At 41.6% G+C, this 16,959-nt stretch overlaps 1 protein-coding gene across 1 annotated transcript in view; it reads left to right on the top strand.

Annotated features, from left to right (window-relative positions):
* The window catches only part of PLA2R1 (phospholipase A2 receptor 1), a 946,386-nt gene that overhangs the window by 595,807 nt on the left and 333,620 nt on the right, over positions 1 to 16,959 (top strand). Inside the window, exon 12 of the mRNA XM_085645464.1 lies at positions 1,911 to 2,134. Within this exon, the coding sequence (XP_085501590.1) occupies positions 1,911 to 2,134 (224 nt within the window). The remainder of the gene's footprint in view (positions 1 to 1,910; positions 2,135 to 16,959) is intronic.

The raw sequence follows: 16,959 nt of genomic DNA on the forward strand, positions 1-16,959 counted from the left end.
TAACAAGGCCTCCTAAATTCTGGCAACCACTACCAGTGTAATCCTATAATGCCAAAAATGACATTGTAAATATTGATCAGTACAGCCTACACTCCCAAGTGGATGTGCACATGTATCTCACCTGAGCCAACCCCCCTCTCAAAATGTCAACTGTGAGTGGCTTTTTCCTGTCATGATCTGTACCTTTCTCTCTAGCCCATCATTTTAACATGCTCCTCACAAACTTACTCCCAGTTTGCTCATATCCCAGAACAACTTCCCTCAAAAACGAACCCCACCATTTTACCTGCAAAAATAACTATGCCTATTAATGGCATGACATAATTAACCATATCCTCCTTTCTCTTTTGAAATCCAGATTCTTATTACTCATTTTCCTTGCCCTGCTTGTCAAGACTTCATCACATGTCCATTGCCAGGAAGTCTTAGTAAGTGAAGCTAATGACCCTCCCACTGGTTTAAGTAAGTCTGTCACAGCTGATCAGCTTCTGGGGCCAAATAACTGAATCTTTATTGCAAACAAGACAGTGCATCAGCCATTTTCATTGTCCAAAACTGTAATATGGCAAGTCCAGAACGGAGCATCCCTTTGGAAGTTATGCAGTACTAGCTCCCTCAACAGACATAGGGGTCTATTGAGATGGCACTCGGAAAATCACTCCGACTGCCATGGTAGTGGGAAAACACAGCCCGCTAGGACTGTGGAATTACCGCCGGTCCAATTAGTATGCTCCGCAGTCGAAATCCGACCGTGGCGGTAGGATCGTGGCATTTAACATTGCAGCGGTTGCTGCTGCTAGCAGCACCGTCGCGATGTCCAAAAAGGCATGTCCTGCGTATCCATGCACTGCGTGGCAGGCACTGCACAGTGCCTACCACCTGGTACAGAGACACATGGTACCCCCCCAGTGCACACACACACCCCCAAACACATTGGGGGCCCGCAATGGGCCCCCGGAGACATTCTCCGCATGCCTTTCCGTGGCGGATCCACTGCCGCGGAAAGGCTGGCTACCGGTGACATCATAAGCATGCCGGCGGAGCCTGGCCCTGCACCGGCCCCCATTTTAGCGGTCCAGCTCTGCCCGCCAGGCAAGCGAGCAGAGTGCTACCGGCAGAAAATCCCACCGCCGCGGTCGTCACCGCCATGCTAATGGGACCGGCGTTTTCTGGTTTGTGATTGCGGGCGGATGACCACCGCCGGCCCGGCAGTTCATCCAACCGCCATCATAATAGACCCCATAGTATCCATTGATCCTCTTATTTATTTTTCAAATAGGTTTTTGGATTATACATCATGTGATAGAATACAGGAGATGAAGGGCCCAATATAATACTTCGTCATCCCCTTGGCAGAGGTCCCGACTGCCAAATTTGAAATGTCAGTCAGGCCAAGGAACATTTCAAGCATTGACAGAAACCACGCTTACAGTGGTTCCTGCCAATGTGCTGTAACTTTGCCATACGGCTCCGTCAAACATGATGGAGATGTAGGACAAAATGACACATTTTTTTCATTTTCAGAAACAAAACCCCAAAGCAGTATTTTGTTTTGAAAAATTAACAGAACAATGCCCCCCCTCACCATGAGAGTTGCCTCCCATGGAGAGGGTGACTTTTTTAGTTTTCACTGCCCCTTACTGTTAGGATTTTCTTGGAAGTGACGGACAGTGAAACCTGACCTGTATGCCGGCCCATCTAGATTAGGTGCAAATCCAGTTACTTAATTAAAAACACTGAAGAGAGCAGCTTGTATAATTGGGCCCCATCCGAATGTAGGTCGTTGTGCCCAGCCCCATCACTGATGGCTATGCCCGTTATCAAGGAGTGTATATTCATTTAATAGCATCGTGGTATTCAGAAACCTGCAATAAATGTGTCTGTTTTCTCTTTTTGTGACTTTGCTTTAGGTCGTTCAGGTGGTTGCATTGCCATGAGATCTGGGTCCCAGGCTGGTCGTTGGGAGGTCAAGGACTGTCAAAGCTTCGAAGCTATGTCATTCTGTAAGCAGAGATTAAATGAGGAAAATCAGACTTCTGAAAACTCGGATTCTGGATATTTTAATGACGACTTTAATGAAGACAGTTGCGTTCATGGATGGGAATCCGAAACACACCTTCATAACTGCTATAAGGTAATACAAATAACATATCGTCCACAACAACTATGCTTTAAAATACGTAGTCTCAAGTATTACAAGCATATCTCACCAAAATATTCACTAACTCTTTTGTATGGAATTGAGTATATTCTGACGACCTCATGTCCTTGTGATGCCCAGAGCAAACAAAGCACCATGCACTTTATGCTGTTTTGTGTCTTATTCCAATTTTAGGTGTTAATATTTAAAACCACGTTTGCTTACACAAGATATCAGATCGCATATCATTGCCTTAAAATATTTGCTTGAGCTGAATGATTCTAGGGTATACCTTAATGTTGCACTTTTTATCTCGAAAGCAATTAACATAAGTAAAAGTATTGCTTCTTGATGCTGTAATGAACCCTACGGAGACTGGTTGGCAGCCTTTTAGTCATTTTAAGTATGTAGCTCAGGTATTGACGTCTTTGATCATAATGAATTGTCATTGCTGCTGCTTTTATTTTCCAATTTTAGTCATGTGTGATTGTTTTATTGTGATTGCTTTTATGGTTGTTTATTTTAATACACTGAATAAAGTCTTTTTGATTCTATTTGAGTATATTCTGTAGGCAACACATGTTTTCTAAGTAAAGAACAGGGTGAGATACTCAAGTCTCTCATTTCGGTCAGTTAAAAAGTCTTCCAAGACAGCCCTAAGATCAGAGCTGGGCATAGCTAGTAGAAATGCAAAACCACTCCGGGCAATTTTACGGTGGTATTTTAGAATGATCAAGTAGCACCATATGCCCCAGAGATCTGGTGAAATTCCAATTGAAGCTGCCACATTCATCAAATTATATTATATGTAAAAAAGAATACACCTTGCGCTGAATTGTCTCACTATGAAGGACAATGTTATTATGGTTGAATATATCCAGGTCATGAACTTTCTAAGACCACAAATTCAGTGATTGAGCTATAGCTAAGACAGCATTGTGCTTGGTTAATAAGTATGAAACCTGTTGCTGATAAGGCCACACAAAACAGTATACACACTTTATAATACTGATCCACAGTTCCATGAAAAAAGTCTTGATCTCCGCACAAATGGTTTGCCATTAACTGTCAACTAGGGGAGTTGGTAGGTGGGGCAGGCACGACTAATCGTAACTGTCCCTTTTGTAAGAAATAAATTAAAGTATTGAGTTGTGTTGTTCATCTGCCCTATACTATAAACAGTTTATTCTTGCTTTTTTGTAATTAAAAAAAGGTTTATTCCTAATATATATTGTCCTTCTTAGTGGTAATTTGTTTAAACAATAACACTCAAAATTCTGACTATTAACTTATAGTTTTAAACATACAGTGCTCACTGTCATAATCACGTGGAGTGATCCGCCGAAATTGATTTACAAGTATGGTTGTGGTACATATAATCGGCATTTTCATATGTATGCAACACGCTATTGAATGTCCACAAACACCGGTCCAAACCAGAATATTCAAACGGATGAAAGGCTTCATAATTTAGCAACTGCATGACACAAACGATTTTGCTTTTTACTTAACTTATCAATACCATTGGTACATAGTGTTGATTCAGAGCAATCACAGTCAAACTACACCGGCCGGTGTGCACCTAAGTTAGACAAATATTAGGAATACTTCTAGGAGGATGAAACGGATGCATCTTTCCACAAGTACTAACTTGCTTGAACAATTACACATTCATAATAGTTTATGCTGTAGAATTGCAGATGTGTAAATGCTTACTGAAAATGCATTTACCTCCCAACATTTTTGTTTGTGTATTCTTCATAGGGAGAAATATTTTCACTGATTAAAAAAAAATAGTTGGCAAGCAAAATCCTCTTAAGTCCTCACCAATTTTATAGGTGGTCCTCTCCATCCCATCCTGGGGACAAATGTACTGTTGACCTTGACAGGAGTAACATCTTGATTATCATGGGTTTTCGCAGTTGCAAAGCCTGCCATTCGCAACATTTTAGGCCTATATATACAAACGCATTTTCCCGTAGACACTGTGGGGCTGATCCACACAACTAATCTGAGATAAAATCCTAAACTTACTACTTTTGGTATTCACAGAAGGCATTTAGTAGTAGTAAAGTTAGGACTCCTAACTTTACTACTACTAAACTGGGGAAAAATCCTAAACTTACTACTTTTGGTATTCACAGAAGGCATTTAGTAGTAGTAAAGTTAGGACTCCTAACTTTACTACTACTAAATGCCTTCTGTGAATACCAAAAGTAGTAAGTTTAGGATTTTATCTCAGTTTAGTAGTAGTAAAGGTTGGAGTCCTAACTTTACTACTACTAAATGCCTTCTGTGAATACCAAAAGTAGTAAGTTTAGGATTTTATCTCAGTTTAGTAGTAGTAAAGGTTGGATTCCTAACTTTACTATTACTAAATGCCTTCTGTGAATACTAAAAGTAGTAAGTTTAGGATTTTATCTCAGATTAGTTCTGTGAATCAGCCCTAGAATGAGTAACCCTTTGATACATCTGGTCCTTAAGGCTTTACAAGCACAAGAATCTGACTCGCTATATACTAGAGGTACATCATGAGTTGCAAATACCTTTCTGGCTCCCATTCTATATATTAAAGCTCATTAAGAACAGGTAAGAAAAGGGGGCATGAAATTAGTATCCTCCTTTGAACCGATTCACAATGAGATGTTTCTATTGTTTGTAACCAAAAAGTGCTTTTGTACTGGCAAATCATGCCACTCACACACCTAACTTTAACTTGGGTATGCAAATGTATATCAATATGTCTGACACTATGGTGGTATGGTTTATAGTGCTAACTATAACTGGAGAATTCGAAGGTGTTTTTTTTGTTTGTTTTATAACCAAAATGTCACCTTAACTGGAAGTTTTAAAATTTATTTGAGAACTTTTTTTTAAATATAGCTTTAGTTTTTATGAACAATGCTACCCCTAACTTCACATTAGCTGTGATTTATTTGACCGAAAGGTAAAAGTATTGCACAGCTGGTTATGTGGATATATGTGGTGCGTATGGCAGTGAGTGAAAATGCCTATGTATCATGTTCCAGGCAATGCCCATTCTGCATAACCCTCAACTGAATGTAAAAAGGGTTGACTGCAAGGCCTGGCCACAGCCCAGGTCCTGCACAAACCTACTTTGAGGCTAACCACCAATGCACATAGCTTTCAGTGGTGTGCATCAGTGGCTGGTTTGAAATTATTCTTTAAGAACATTGGCCTTAAGAGGTGGTGATGCCAAAGAGACAATGCTGGACAAACAGAAATTAAATGATTGAGATCCTGGATCCCTGAGTTGCACAATTTACACTCTTTCCCTGTTTTCCAGAAAAAGACCAGGTTGCTGTTAGTGCATTTAACTTAAGCAAGTTAATTCGAAATAGTTTCCAAAATCATAGAAGACTATGGTCCAAATTCCAGGTCAAGTAGTGCTGAGCTACCTTGGGTTGGCAGGACGAAGTTACAACCTCTTAGACATACAGGACATAACATCTGTCCGATATCTAGTAGAGCTGGAGGCATCCTTTAGGTAGCTTTTAAACTGTATGGGAGAGCAGGAAGCCGGAACCTCCTACTGTAATTCAGATAACTTAGCGCCAAGTCATAATCCCTGTAAAATGTATATTTTCCCGGTTCTTAGGAAAATATTTAAAGATTCATAAAATCCCACATGGATTCCTTTTAACTGTTCTTGAGCTGAAAGCCCCACTGAATTACACAGGCCAGCCCTTGTACATAGGAGCTCATCAGACCACATTTTAGCCTCATTGCTGGGGTAGAAACGGACAAGTTAAAATTACACAGTTTACATAAAATCTGCACCTCCATTTTCACAAAAAGAAATCCCATTTTGTTACATTTATAGATTCTATGGCACATAATAGAGTTGGAAGGGCTTTCGCCTTAAATAAAGATAACAAATGAATGAAATGTCTTTGCCCCATCGTGTTGTAAAAAGCACGTAATCCCTTGGCATGCAAAGAAGCCTTGGAGGAACAATATTCAATATGCGATTTTTCCCAGCATTTTACCTGCTACAATTTCCCTTAGATAGAGATATGAGTTTACGATCTCCAGCTTCTCTGCACCTATGCCCCAGACATATTTACTGATCTTCCCAGCCTTTCTGCTTCTTAAAAATTATTACCTTAATCTTTGAGATGTTGATCTTCAAATAATGTTGTAAAGACACCAGCCTATTGCTCAGGCCTCTGTGAGTTAGGTCCAGAATTGCAATGTCATCTGCATACATCAAGCACAGGAAGGGATGACAACCTATTTTGAGAGCATCTCCTTTGTCAGATGTTAAGCAGTCAGGAAGGCCCAAACATACAATGAGAAAAGTAATGGGGCCAGTAGACAACCCTGTTACAGGTCATTGTTTGATGGAATTACACAGGATAATACTCGAAGCCCCTCTACTAACAGCTGAGACGGTGTGGAGGAATCAAGGGTGAATATTAATGAAAGGAGAATGTCAGGCATACCTAGCTTCTTTCTTTTTTCCATAATGTCGGACGGTCCAACCTATCGAAGGCTGTTGAAAAATCTATGAATGCCACATATACATTAAGTCCTCGACTGAGGTATAATTTTCCGCTATGGGTAGGGATGCTAATTTGTGAGTGGAGGAGACAGCACTGAAAAAAGCTTCATTCCAGCAAACAGACAACTGCAATAGCAAGGAACATTCTGCCAGTTCTATTGTTCAGCATTGATGAGGCAGCAGATGATTTCAATGTTATCAATATGTTCCAATGTATTTGTGATGTTGTTGCACATACCCCTGTAGTGAAGGGTAGTTTTATTAAACCGACTAGGGCTATTGCTTGGTTTAATGCAAACTGAAGAAAAACAAAACAATATATTTAGGAATACAAAGGCAAGTGTGCTAGGTTGTACAAAGGAGTTAACGACATGAGACAATTACAGTAGTTGGTCAAAGTTGGTACACAGTTAAAGCATTGATGCTTCATCTGGTTGTGGTTGTGGCCCCTGGGAGGGGGGTATCTGTTCCGGTGGTAAGCAACGGTAATACAAAAAAGCGAACACTGCAAGACTTGGCTTTCCAGCTAGTGATTTTTAGAGGCCGATTTGAGAGCAGCGTCATTTATGGAAATCCTGCTTTACTTGTGCGTCCAAAGACTGCTGTGAATGCCACTTGAGGAGAAACAGCCCAAATCTGGCTGAAATACCTATTGTGTCCTCAAAGGGCAAGTTGACGTTAATGGCAGAGTTAAAGTTAAAGTGAGTATGTGGGTTTTACCTGCCTGTGAAGGCTCCTCAAGGTATATTTTATTTTAACTCTCGAGTCTCATGGGTAGCGGCAGGGGGAAAGAAACAATGAAAACTTGCCTGTCTGTATAGTTCGGACTCTGCACTCTCAATAAAAGATAAAAAGAGTGAAAACAATTAGTATGGGTATCTGATCATTCTAAAATTGCTCTTTTGTAATTTTGAGGTTTGAGTATTGGATGAAGCCTCCCCCAAGGTGAGTGGTAAAATCAGATAAAGGTCAGAGAACTGAGCCTAATACTCAAAATAAAAATCATAGGCTCTCTAGGGGCCTAGTGAGATTGGCAGTATTTAATTCCACTAAGAAGATGGTTAAAGGGATAATGACAAGCAAGACAGTCATTCTGAAACGCAAACAGAAAGACTCATTCAATTTAATTTCAAATGTGTTGGAAGTGTACTTAAGGGTTTGTGTCCAAAGTCCCACTTTCATGCACATTAATGCCTTTGATGTGGGGAGAAGCTTTTAGAGGCATGCCTTTTAAGTGCACAGATGCACTGCCTTCCTGGCCCTGGCTCCAGACTCACTACAGGGGGTATGCAGCCTTTGTTTGGAGACAGGACACAGCCAACTAAGGTGTAAGTGAGGCTTGGCCCAGCTTCTTCCTCTCATACTGCCAGTGATAGCCCATCCAGTCACAGCTAAACTCCCCATTGTGTGTGGCTGTCTATGAGGAATACACAAAGCCCAATTGTCACTCTCACACACTAATGCGACCCAGAGGCAGGCTGCAGGCATTTAGGGGCAGATGTACGACCGCCTGATTTAGCGACTCCCAATTTGCACAAAATTGCGAGTCACAAATTGCGAGTCACAAAACTCAATGTACGTACCCAACTGTTCCCCAATTTGCATCGCAATTTGGCAAGGAGGTAAATTGTGACTTGCTAAGTGCACGCAGATAGCGTTCGCGGTGGACCAGCCAGATTAGCGTGCGCAAATAGCATGCACGGCTGAAAAAGGCATTTTGCATGTGCAAATAGCTAGCACGAATAAAAAAAAATAAAAAAACACTTCCTGGGAGAGCAGAAGGAGCACAAACCAGGAAGTGGTGTCCCAGGAGATTCCTGAAAAAAATTGACAGCACATGGCAAGGTGCAGAAGCACAGTCCAACGCTGCAAGCCAGCCAAGCAAAGAAAAGCAAGATGTCCAGCAAGTCCAGTGTGAGAAGGCAGGGAAGGAGAGACTGCATAAAATAACATTTTCTGAGAAGGAACTGTACATATTGACTGAAGAATGCTGCAATAACCATGAGCAGCTGTTTGGGGGATCATCACATACCATTCCAGAAACAGAGAAAAGGTGAATCTGGAGAGATATTCATCTGCGCATAAATGCCCTGGGTGTGGCTGACCGACCCCTGTACGACATACAGGAAAGGTGGTACGACCTGCGCTCCAGGGCCAAGGAGAGGGTGGCAGCATGACGGCTGCATGAAGCACAAGAAAGAGGAGGAGACACATCCAGTGTCCCTGCAGCTTCAGCAGCAAAGGCAATGGTGGAAGGTACCCTTGAGAGAGAGGGAGTAGTGGGACATGGGACCCTCGACACATCTCAACATCCACCACCCCTGGTAAGTTTGAAATGTGTGCCATATTAGTATGTCTAACAAAAGCCAGCTCCCACATGCATGCCTTATACCCAGACCCAACTGCATCTACATGCTCCATCTCAATGATCCAAAACTCACAGTTCGTGCATTATGGGAAATGTAGTATATGACATAAACAGTGCCGTTAGGGACTGACATGAGTTGGGAACATAGTACCACTACTGAGATAGTGACTCCCCTTTTATAACATAGATTCACCTCTGTGGGAGAGCCAAGGGGAGATGTTAGTGATGCACCGCAGGAGCCAGTCCAGATGGATGAAGGGCAGGATGAGCCAACTTGTTCAAATGTCCTGGGGAGTGCTGCACAGAGGTCATCACAGGCTCCAGCGCATGACACACCAGCAACACAGCAGCAAGCACCATCCCACCGCACTCTGGGCACAAGGGCCTGGGTTCAGCATCCGACACAGCAGTCAGGAAGGCGGCTTCAAGCCTGGATGCACACTCCCACCCACACCAGAGCAGGCACTCAGTCGGCGTTTGGTGGCCTGGAGCAGGCCATGTTGAATGTTCAGCGCCTGCAACAAAATCAGATAAGGCTGATAAATTCAAAGCTGAGCAAGGGATTCCTGAACATCACCCAACAAATCGTAGGAAACCGGTCCCAAATTGAGGGGAAATTTGATGCCCTTACAGGGGCTATTGGGCAGCTGTGCACAGAGTTGTCGGAGGAGAAAGTGCAGCGCAGGAGAAAGGAGCACAGCTGGGCACACGGAATGCAATCAATGACCAGGGCAATTGGTAGGCTGGCAACAGCAACACCGCAACGTACCAAACGTACCCTGGATCTGCAGATCGAAATGGGCCACTACAGTGGTGATGTCGCATGAGGGCTGCAACAAATTACACCTGCAGTTGAGGCAATCCAGACAAACATGGTTGCTACGGGAGGAGCCCCAGATACAACTGACAGCGAGGTGATACCACTGTGTTTGAAGATGTATGAGTTATGTGTGCTTCCTGCATATTTGGCAACAATGTCTGTGATGTTGTTTGTGTCACACACAACTTGGATGTTGAGGGAATGTGTGATTTTCCTACTATGGAATATGTATTCTATGCGTGAGGTTGGACATTTGGGCACATGGGTCCCATCTATGCACCCTATGACCTGTGGAATCCTTGCTATTCTATAAAATTGCATTTTTGTATTTTCAAGTTCCACATCATTCCTGGGCAGGTAGATGTGTTGATGGATGTGGTGTAGCATGGCATCTTGGAAATTGTGGAAGAAACGCGAAAGTGAACTCTGCGACACACCTCCGGCAACTTCAATGACATCTTGGTAGCTACCAGTGACCAATAGGTGGAGGGAGCACAACACCTGCACATGCATGGGGATTGCATTGCTGCACAGGGTTCTGCTTTCCAACTGTGGCTTCAAGGTATCTATGAGGTCTAGGATGACAGTGCTACTCAGCCTGTACTAGTCATATATCTCTTCCTCTGTCTTCTCTAAAAATTTCAGCCTGTTTTTGAAAATCCTATCCTGTCTCCGCAGCCTCTGCTGAGCAGCCAGTATCCGCATCTTCCTCACTATCACATACGGGGCAGCCATTGTGGGAAGATTTCAGATGCATTCTGGGACACTTTTATAGGTTGGGCCTGTTTACCACCTGATTAGTGATAAATTGCATGCGCAAAAGGGCCAATTTGCACATTTTTGCAATTTGCAAAAGATCTGTACATTGTCATTTGCGACTCGCTAATTGCGAGACACTATTTTTGGAACGTAAAGACCGGTCACATTTTTTGCGAGTCGGTATTCGTGCACATCGCAATTTTCAGGTTTGAGAGTGCTTTTGGTACATTGCGCTCGACCATTTTTGAATGCGCAAATCGGTTTGCAACCGATTTTGCACTTGCTAAATTGTCATACATCTGCCCCCTAAATGGATTAGGTAGCAAAATGGCAACTTTCTAAAAGCGTCCTTTTCAGAGTTGCAATTCAAATTCTGACTTCACCACAAGTTAGGATTTTAAATTGTCATTCCAGAACACCAAACATTAGCTGGTTATCTCCTCCCATTTGGAAATTACACTTATAAAATGTAATAAAGCAACTTCAGTGTTATCCTTTGGGAGAGAAAGGCCTTGCAGTAGTGAGAAACAAACTTAAGAGTTTTTTACTACCAGGATATGTAAAACTTAAAAGAACATGTCCTACATTTCGAATACATTGTACCCTGCCCTCTGGACTACCCAGGACCTATGTTCAGGATAAAAGACCGGTCCTGTGCACACATACAATTATATAATCACTGATCGATACAGGTAAGTACAATGCATCAAAGAAAACATTCATGTATGATTTGAAAATTCCGTTTAATAAGCATAACCAGCCGACACGTGTTTCATCGTGGGAAGTGTGAACCACGAATCTTCAGGGCTGAAGCTAATGCCAAAATAGCAGTAGATGCCCACTACCGGTGATAATTCCAACCCGGTAGGGTCAATACAGGGTCAGTCGGACTGCACAGATTAGTACTGTCTCTTCAAGATAAAACAGCCACGATCAGAAATAACTTTGTACCGCCAGTCGCGTGAAAATCCGATATGCATAAAAAGTATCTTAAGGGAGAAATTCCCGCTAGTAGTAGTCTGGCAACGTGTTCGTCAAGACAAGTCAATGACATCCATTATAAAAGAAGCGAAGCGTCCGAGCGGCCTGGCGGCATAAATTCCGTATCGGAATTTATGCCGCCAGGCCGCTCGGACGCTTCGCTTCTTTTATAATGGATGTCATTGACTTGTCTTGACGAACACGTTGCCAGACTACTACTAGCGGGAATTTCTCCCTTAAGATACTTTTTATGCATATCGGATTTTCACGCGACTGGCGGTACAAAGTTATTTCTGATCGTGGCTGTTTTATCTTGAAGAGACAGTACTAATCTGTGCAGTCCGACTGACCCTGTATTGACCCTACCGGGTTGGAATTATCACCGGTAGTGGGCATCTACTGCTATTTTGGCATTAGCTTCAGCCCTGAAGATTCGTGGTTCACACTTCCCACGATGAAACACGTGTCGGCTGGTTATGCTTATTAAACGGAATTTTCAAATCATACATGAATGTTTTCTTTGATGCATTGTACTTACCTGTATCGATCAGTGATTATATAATTGTATGTGTGCACAGGACCGGTCTTTTGCTCAGCTTGAGGTCAAAATTTTTTTTTGGCCTTTATAATTTGAGGGGTTCAGGGGTCTCCCCTCCCTGTTTTGCACCATACAGATATTGTAACTCAATATATCTACGTTTATCTGCAGAGCGCCACTACTTCCTAATATTTGAATACCCTGTTCTAAGAATTTTACCTATGTTCAGGATGACATATGTATTCAAATTGAATGTTTGGGCATGCCAAAAGGTATATTTTGCCAGGTCAGAATGGCAGTTTAAACTGCACACACATAGGCTCTGCAATGGCAAGCCTGAGATAAGTTTAGAGTACTATCTAAGTGGGTGATACATCCAGTGCTTCAGGCACTCTAGTAGCATTTAATTTACAGGCTCTGGGGACATGTAGTGCCACTTTACTAGGGATTTACAAATTCACAAATTAAATATGCCAATTAAGTGTAAGCCAATGTTACCATGTGTCAGCGAAAGCACACAAGCACTTAAGCACTGGTTAGCAGTGGTAAAGAATGCCGAGTCCTCTGCCCAGTAAAAACGGAGTCAGCAAAAACAAGTCTAACGGTAAAATGTTAGGGGAAAACCACGCCAAGGATGACAGGTATAACGGGGAATATGGCAAAATATGGTTTTGTAAATTTACTGTCACACTTAGTTACATTATTTCACAATATAACTATTGAGATCAAATCTGTACATCCAACCTTACGGTGTCCGCCTTGACAGTATGCCCCTGCACATGGTCTGATCATCGTCTAATAAAGTTTGTGATTTGCAAAATAACTATAGGCAAAGCCCTAGTTAAAGGAGCGTTGAGGGCAAGGAAATGGAACAGTATTGACATCAATGCCTTTTGCAGCTCATTGGCAAACACAACTCCCATCAATCAGCCATCTGTTAACCTAAGTGAGGAAAACATCACAGCTTGGCTAACAGCAGCTAGTAACAAACACGCCCCCTTCAGGACAATAAAAGCAGCCAGAGCTGGTTCTCTGAAGACCTTAAAACTCAAAAACTAGCCCTGCGCGAAACTGAAGGGAAGTGGAGGCAGAACTATTCCCCTGATAAGAAAGGTATCTATTCAGTTCAACTTAAGGAATATAAAAACTCCATTCAAGCTACTAAGGCCGCTTACTTCTCTGCAAAGATATTGAACTCTACCAATTAATCGAAAGATATATGTACAATTGTCAATGAGTTATCCAATCCTGATAGAGTTACAATAAAACCAGCCCCATACCAGTCACTTTGTAACTCCTTGAATACTTTTTTCCATTGACAGAATCATTAAGATTAAAGCCAGCATTCCTGCTAGCCTTGCAGATGAGGCTCACCAGCGGTTTTGAGAAATCCTTGCTCCCTGCATCAATGCCCGGCAATCAGCAGAGGAATCCTCCTGGAACTACTGATCAAAGTTAAGTCTGGTTCCCCTGCCGATAGCTGTCCACCTTACATTTTAAGAGAAGCTTTTACTGTAAACCCTGACCCTGCCCTCTCCCTTTAGAAAAAATCAATAATGCAGGGCTGCATCTGTAGAGCCTTTAAAAAAGCTATCATAGTTCCCCTTTGGAAAAAACTTGGGATAGACCGCCTGACCCCACTTAACTACCACCCCATAACCTTTCTTCCCTATCTGGCTACGGTATTGGAATCCCATGTGGCAAAATGCCTCTGCTCATTCATTGAACAGTCACAGTTCCTTGAGCTCCACCAAGCAGGTTTTCATCCCTCTCACTCAACCGAGGCAGTAATTTTGACTGCGTTGGACAAACTAAGGAAGGAAGCCAATTTTTACATAATATCGATCCGCAGATTCATTATATAAGAAGGTGTCTTAAAGTATTAGTTTTTATGTTTAATGAATGTTTTCTATATGATATTGTAACTTATGCTGGGGAGATTGGTGTTTTAGACAATGGACAATGTTCCTTCAAATGTATTTTTTATGCCTTTCTGACACTATATATTAAAAAAATAAATTAAAAAGTTTAACTTACTTCTCTGGCTCCTTATTTGACCAATGTGCTAAATGCTGCCAGTAGCGCGGGTATACCTCTGGATTTACGAGAGGTCACACGGTGTTCAAAAAGGGTTAACGAGCTAGCCCTTGTGGCTATAGCTCAGTATCTCATATTGATCCCCCAGTAAAGATTTTGGGCAGAATTATTTTGGTTAACGGTTCAAAATGAGAGAGATCATGTCCATAATGGGAGTTGATGTGGGCCCTGATGTCTTTGTTACAGAGAATGCACTCTTCTTAACAAGTGAAGGTACATTGTGGATCAAGGGGAAATGTAGTGCATCTTTTAGTTCAGAAAGTGGTGTGCCAGAAATATGGGCAGTCACCTTTCTCTTTCCCTCGGATTTAAAAAGCCTATTAACTGACCATAGCCTTGTTGCAAATGATGTTCATAGAATCAAAAATAGGAGCATTCTGATTTCTACATGGCAGTCAGACTGGAGTTCTCAGTGATTAAATATGTTGCAGATTTGGACCAACTTTGTCCAAAATTATTGTTGCGCAGTCTAATATACTATCTATCAGAAGAAAGAAACATATGAACAAAGGCTTTCAAGGATGGTGGGTCGACCATCGAGAGTTAGCTCCTTTATCCACTAATGTGTTGCTTTTGATGGGAATTTGAATTGGGACCTCGGATGTCCATCATAGCCACCAATCTGGCTAAAATCAATGGAATGCTCAGTTTTGCAAGAAACAAGGTGGGGGCTGGGGCCTAGTCACATCCCATCAATGCATGATGTATGTGCAGGGATCGTTGCAATGGCCAGAGATGTGCTGGATAATTGCAAAGGTATGTTTACTGCAAGTAAAATAAAATAAAAAATGTTGACACCCATTGGGCTTACCTACATCCAATCCAACATTCTCTGTCCACCAGGAAATCAGGCTGGATATTTTGGGAGACAGAATCAGATGGCATTTGTTTGGTCCAACCCGCACACATAAATCAATATAATGTTTTTTGAGGACTTCCATGTAATAGTTTTTCTGCCTGCAATTTGTTGATTTCAATATGTACTAAAAGCAATAGAGAAACTTTTATGTTTACAAAAATCCTGACAGAATGCTCCATCTTTTCAGAAAAAAAATTACAGCATTATTTTATGCTAATACCAACCTGACCCGAGAGAAGATAGAGTTGCACAATATATTAATAAGGTCTCATGCCATCGTTAAGACTGGACCTAGGATGAAAGCATATCTATGACGGGCGCATCACCCATTGGGAAACAAAATATCCAGTCTGCTTTAGATTTGTGATATAAATAGGACTAAAGACAGACACACAGAAAGATGCATCCACGTTGTCATTTTGACAGCATATCAAGCCAGACCTATATGAACTTTTTCTTTTCCTTCAAGTTCTAAAAGATTCACCTGCAACATATATGATTGCTGGTTGGTTCCCATGATTGTAGATCTTTTTTAAATCTTCTAATGACACATACGTGTCTTATCTGCTTTGAGGTAATTAGAGCAGCTCCAACAGCATATATTTTATCTGCTGATATGAAAGTACAGGGAATAGTGATCCTCATATTTGCTTATCGTATTACGCTTTGGGAAGGCTTAGACAAGCTGGGGTTCAGACCTGAAGGGTGCTGAATGAGAGGAGACCCCGTAATATCCCAGAGTGGTGCCAAATAGGATTGTATTCAGACTCGGTCAAATTAAGATCCGATTTAGGATATACTACACTCGTATATGGATGATTCAGATTTCTCTGTTGTTGGCTAAGGGTGAGTGTAGTTTATACTAAATAATTTGATCATGCCCTAAGTTAAGATCCTTCTGGAATGGAATAATAGACTGTTAATATAAGGTGGCTTATTTCCTGTTAGAAGACATGGCAACAAATATTTTTTTAAGCATTTTAATTAATAGAGTTCCACCTAGAAATACAAAAATCTTTTGTGAGTTCGGCTTTCTGGTGGCACGACATGATATAGCCGGGATCCCCTATTGTGGATGTATAGAAAACTAACACAGATTGTTGTAGGGCTGCAGGGAAAGGTGTTTGTGAAGGGAGGAGTGCCTTAAGACGTTTGACAAGACTTGAGAGTCTGTGGGAGAAATTTTGATATCTGAATTTGTTCTCTCTCTGATTTTGAGTGTCCTAGAAGTGTGCAGCCATCACTTATGCTGTACATAGTTATATATACGCGCTGTCATAAAGGTTTCTTTAGAGGATCTACTCCTAAATTGTAATAAATATTATGTTAACTGTACTCACAGCGTTTTGGTTTCTATCTGTTCATGTTCCTCTAATACATTTACATACTGTATCAGATTCATACCACACCAATTACAATGCTATAATTGTTAGTAATATTTTAAACTTAATAAAATGTGTTTACAAATTTATTTTAATGAGCATTCTTATCAATGCATATTTCTTGCTTGTAAATTTTATAAATTAACTGGATGATGGTTCACAGTACTATTTTGACCCCTTAGCTGCCAGGCCTCCCCCTCCCTCCCCATATCAAGACTTTTTTTTTACTATTTGGGGTAGTTCACGCTTACACCTCCATAACGTTTTGTTCACATAAGGTATCCATGCCAAATTTCTGTCCTGAGGATTCTAAAGGTACTCAGGGTTTGTGGAATCCCCTGGAGAGGACAGAGAAATTAGCCAAAATACAGCGAATTTTTTTTTGGGGGGGTGAAAACGTGCTGCTGAAGAAAGCTTCAGTTTTTTTCCCTGCGAATGGTGTCAGCAATGGGTTTGTGGTGCTAAAATCACCGTCCTCCCAGCTTTCAGG

The sequence above is a fragment of the Triturus cristatus genome, chromosome 3_1 (assembly GCF_964204655.1).
Source record: "Triturus cristatus chromosome 3_1, aTriCri1.1, whole genome shotgun sequence".
In the NCBI taxonomy this organism is placed as follows: Eukaryota; Metazoa; Chordata; class Amphibia; order Caudata; family Salamandridae; genus Triturus; species Triturus cristatus.